This window comes from Microtus ochrogaster, unplaced genomic scaffold (genome assembly GCF_000317375.1).
Source record: "Microtus ochrogaster isolate Prairie Vole_2 unplaced genomic scaffold, MicOch1.0 UNK138, whole genome shotgun sequence".
NCBI lineage: Eukaryota > Metazoa > Chordata > Mammalia > Rodentia > Cricetidae > Microtus > Microtus ochrogaster.
This window is the reverse complement of record NW_004949236.1, coordinates 549,529-553,578: the sequence shown is the minus strand read 5'-3', so window position 1 is coordinate 553,578 and position 4,050 is coordinate 549,529. Positions and strand designations below refer to the sequence as shown.

The 4,050-nt window shown below is 37.8% G+C and overlaps 1 protein-coding gene across 1 annotated transcript; it reads left to right on the top strand.

The window, feature by feature from the left end:
* Positions 1 to 2,308: 2,308 nt before the first annotated feature.
* LOC101996215 (vomeronasal type-1 receptor 4-like) lies at positions 2,309 to 3,256 on the top strand. The gene has a single exon (XM_005371912.1). It carries the CDS (start codon positions 2,309 to 2,311, stop codon positions 3,254 to 3,256), a length of 948 nt encoding a protein of 315 aa, XP_005371969.1.
* Positions 3,257 to 4,050: the final 794 nt, after the last annotated feature.

Genomic DNA, 4,050 nt, shown 5'->3' with positions numbered 1-4,050 from the left:
CAAGCAGCTTCTTTATTTAATTAACCAATGACCTTCCTCCATCAAGAAACAAATTACATTGAACAACTTACATTTTACAAAAAAAAATACTACTGTGAATTTGTAACATCCAATTCATTTTATGGTGTTCTTTGACCATATCAAAAATCTTTGTTATTAAACTTCTATTCTATATAAAATGATGGCCCCAACAAAGATAAAGAAAAAAATGAGATTGTGTACCAAGTACCACAGCCCATCAAGAAACAGAATGAACACACGTAGCTCAATGATAGCTATCAGATGGACCACATTATCTGCTCATTTATGAAACTGAGATCCCATGACCTCTAGGAAATAGAGTAGATAACAACCTCTCTGAAGCCTCACTGTTCCCTTAAGAGCTAACAGCAGAAACTTGCAATGCTTCCTTGCTAATGGTCACCAGGGGAGAAAAGTTCACAGCAAAGTTCTTGTCTGTAATGTCCACTGCTACTGCAAGTGAAATGATAATTGCAGGTCCGAGGGGAGGGGAGGTCACGAAATCACAGACCATATCTCAGGCACTGGGTGTATCCCTCCAGCAAACCTCCTCCTGATCTCTGTGGGCATGGAGCTGAGATCATCATACTGGAGAGAAAGAGTGCCGAGAGTGTAGCGGACTGCAGAAAAGAGGAGAAAATGGGAGAGTCTTGGTAAGTGATTATAGGGGACGTTAGGACACGAGACTAAACTGGAGGAGGGACAAAGCAACAGACGACACAGACAAAATCTTCAGGAATAGATCAGGTAGAAATGAATTCAGGGGTCCTAGAAGCACTGCATTCTAATTCTGACTTAGCCCATTCCTCACTGACATTGCCTGCTGTGCTCTCTGTCTTACTGAAAGATAAGTCTGGTGCTCACAGTGTCTCAAAATGTCTGTCAAAAAGCAGAATTTCTTCAAACGCCTTTTTGAGGAGATTTCAGTAGGGCTCCTGATAAAGAAGTGTCACCGTGATCACTGATACTGCTTAGCTTTTGGGGGATTTATATCTATGAATATTAGTCTCATGTGGGCTTTTATGCAGAATCATAAGTGTGGGCAGTGACGGACTTGGTCTTGAGGTCTGCAGGTGATTCATTCACATGGTACTAGTGTCATAGATTCAAACATTGGTTTGTATGGATTTTGCTATGAACTATTTGTAAATAACTTTCATAAATGAAAACAGATTAAAAAGTAAGTTCTCACGACAATAAATTGACAGTAATAATAACTTGCAGCCCCATCATAATAAGTTTATTTTTATTTTATTTTTCATTTTCAGCACTTCTAGGAGTACAAGTATTATAGCTTCATTATTATGATTGTAATGAGAAGTGGAACATGCTTCATAAAACAATGCAATTGTACCTGTAGTTGCATGTAAATGTAGGTCTGATTTGTATAAAACTTTTTTTCTAACTCAGAGTGAGGGTGCAATTAATAGAAACAGTATGCTTAATGGTTTGAAAATACCCAAATTAATAAAAATATCAGTATTTTTTCTTGTGGATATAGGAAGAGGCATTTAAATGAATGCAGTTATAAATATTAATTTTATCTGCTTTGAACTACTGGGATTAAATTTTTTCAAGTTTGAAAAGATTTCCATCAATTATAGGATTAATTATACTTGCATAAGACATTGACCACATAGACAAATTCTATGGAATGTCCTATAACCACACTTACATTTCTCTCTGAACCTAAAATATTCTAAAAATTAATTCTTATTAACATAGCAATTATACTTTAATCTGTATCAAAGTTTGAAATTTCATTTTTCACATTACTTCCTAATATAGTTATAGCCTTAATATATAAAACTTAACTCATTTATCATTAACCCCAAAATCACTTCATTTGAGTGTCAATAAAGAAATTATTTGTGATCTTAAATTAATAGTTTTGTTTCCATTTTACCATATTTTCCATGGATTCATGCTTATTTTCCAAAGTTCAAGTATGCCATTTGCTTATCACATAGCTGTTTCACTGGGTCATGACTGTGCTTCAGATATGAACCAGGCTCTGGAGATATTCTGTGCTGTCCTGTTAAGGAGTTATTGTTGCCTCTTTGCACATTTCACACAGTATGAACGTACAAATATTTGGGCACTTTGTGCCCCATTCAACTGCCTTCACGTGTTCAAGTCATGCCAAAGAGGCACATGCCCTACAGACTGAATTATCTTGTGGACTCATTGAGGATAGAGAATGTTGTTTGTCCAATGATACAGTATATGTGGCCCAAACTTCATCTTTCCACATGATTCCCTCAGTCTGGGAGCAGTAACTTACAGCATGGAAGCCAGCGAGCTATCTATAGCAATGATCTTCTTGTCTTTGACTACGATTGGATTTCTGGGGAATTTCTCTCTTCTCCACCACTACATGTTTGTTTACCTAATGAGGTACAGATTAAAGTTTACAGACTGGGTTCTGATGCACTTGATTGTAGCCAACATCTTAACTGTACTGACTAAAGGAGCACCTCAGACAATATTAGCTTTTGGGTTGAACAATTTCTTCAATGATATTGGATGCAAATTGGCTTCCTCTCTTCACAGAGTAAGTAGGGGTGTGGGGATTGGCAGCACCTCCTTCCTCAGTGTCTTCCAGGCCATCATCATCAGCCCCACGAACTCCAGGTATTCGGAGCTTAAAATAAATTTACACAAGTACATCTGTTACTCTGTGTACCTAAACTGGGTAATTCATTTCCTTATTAGCAGTATTAATCTTGTGCACATGAGGGCAAAATATGGAAATGAAAGCACAGAAAACTTGAAATCTTTTTTATACTGCTATTCTGTCCGTCATGACCCAACCAGTGACATCTTGTATGCAACAATGCTGTCAGCTCCTGACATTCTTTTTCTGGTACTCATGTTATGGTCCAGTGGCTCCATGGTTGTCACCCTGTACAGGCACAAGCAAAGAATGCAACACATGCCCAGGACCAATGTTTCTTCCAGATCCTCCCCTGAGACAAGAGCCACTAAAACCATTCTTCTCCTGGTCAGTACGTTTTTCTCCTTTTACACAATCTCTTCCATCTGTCAACTCCTTGCGGCGGTTCTATATGATCCAGGCTGGTCTCTGTTGCATGTGACGGCAATGGCCTCGCTACTTTTCCCCACTGTTTGTCCTTTTCTCCTCATGAATCATGATTCTCGGGGATCCAGCTATTGCCTGCCCTGGAAAATTAGTAGATATTTTTCTAAGACCTCTGATCAAGAGCTGAAGTGAAAGCTGCTGCCCAGTCCTCACTTGGTTATTGAGTCATTTTGAGAGAATAGTGAGCATAATAACATTCATATCACATGACTTTTGAGGCGATTGAAGTTGAACCTTCTCACTGCGGTGAATGGAAGTGAATGTGTTCAGCCACGTAGGCATACATAACTCTGTGTGTCATTTTGTGCACAAGTATGAGAATGGATTTATTTAAAATATATTTACTTGGGATGGAGAGATGGCTCAGCGGTTAAGAGCATTGCCTGCTCTTCCAAAGGTCCTGAGTTCAATTCCCAGCAACCACATGGTGGCTTACAACCATCTGTAATGAGGCCTGGTGCCCTCTTTCGGCCTGCACACAGACAGAATATTGTATGCATAATAAATAAATAAATATTTAAAAAAACAAAAAAAAACAAAAAAAAATATATTTACTTTACACATCAAGATATATATTTAGTTCATGGTGTAACAAAAGTAGACTACAAATTATACTGTAAATTAGCTAGACTTTAAGTTTCAGATTAAGATAGTTGTTGAAAAACAATAATTGCTTTGTGTTGTGATTCCTGGATTTTTGGGAATTGAACCTGAAATAAACAAAATAAAAGTTTAATTGAGCTCTATGCTAATATCTAATGTGTTTCCTTGCTCTGGTGCATTCTATGCTACACTCCATTGTTTTAATATGGAAGGTAAAATTTCCCCTTGTACGTGACACCAAACCTTGCTTCCCTTGTCACATCCCTTGTATCTCACTTCCCTTGTCACATCCCTTGTATCTCACTTCCCTTGTCACATCCCTT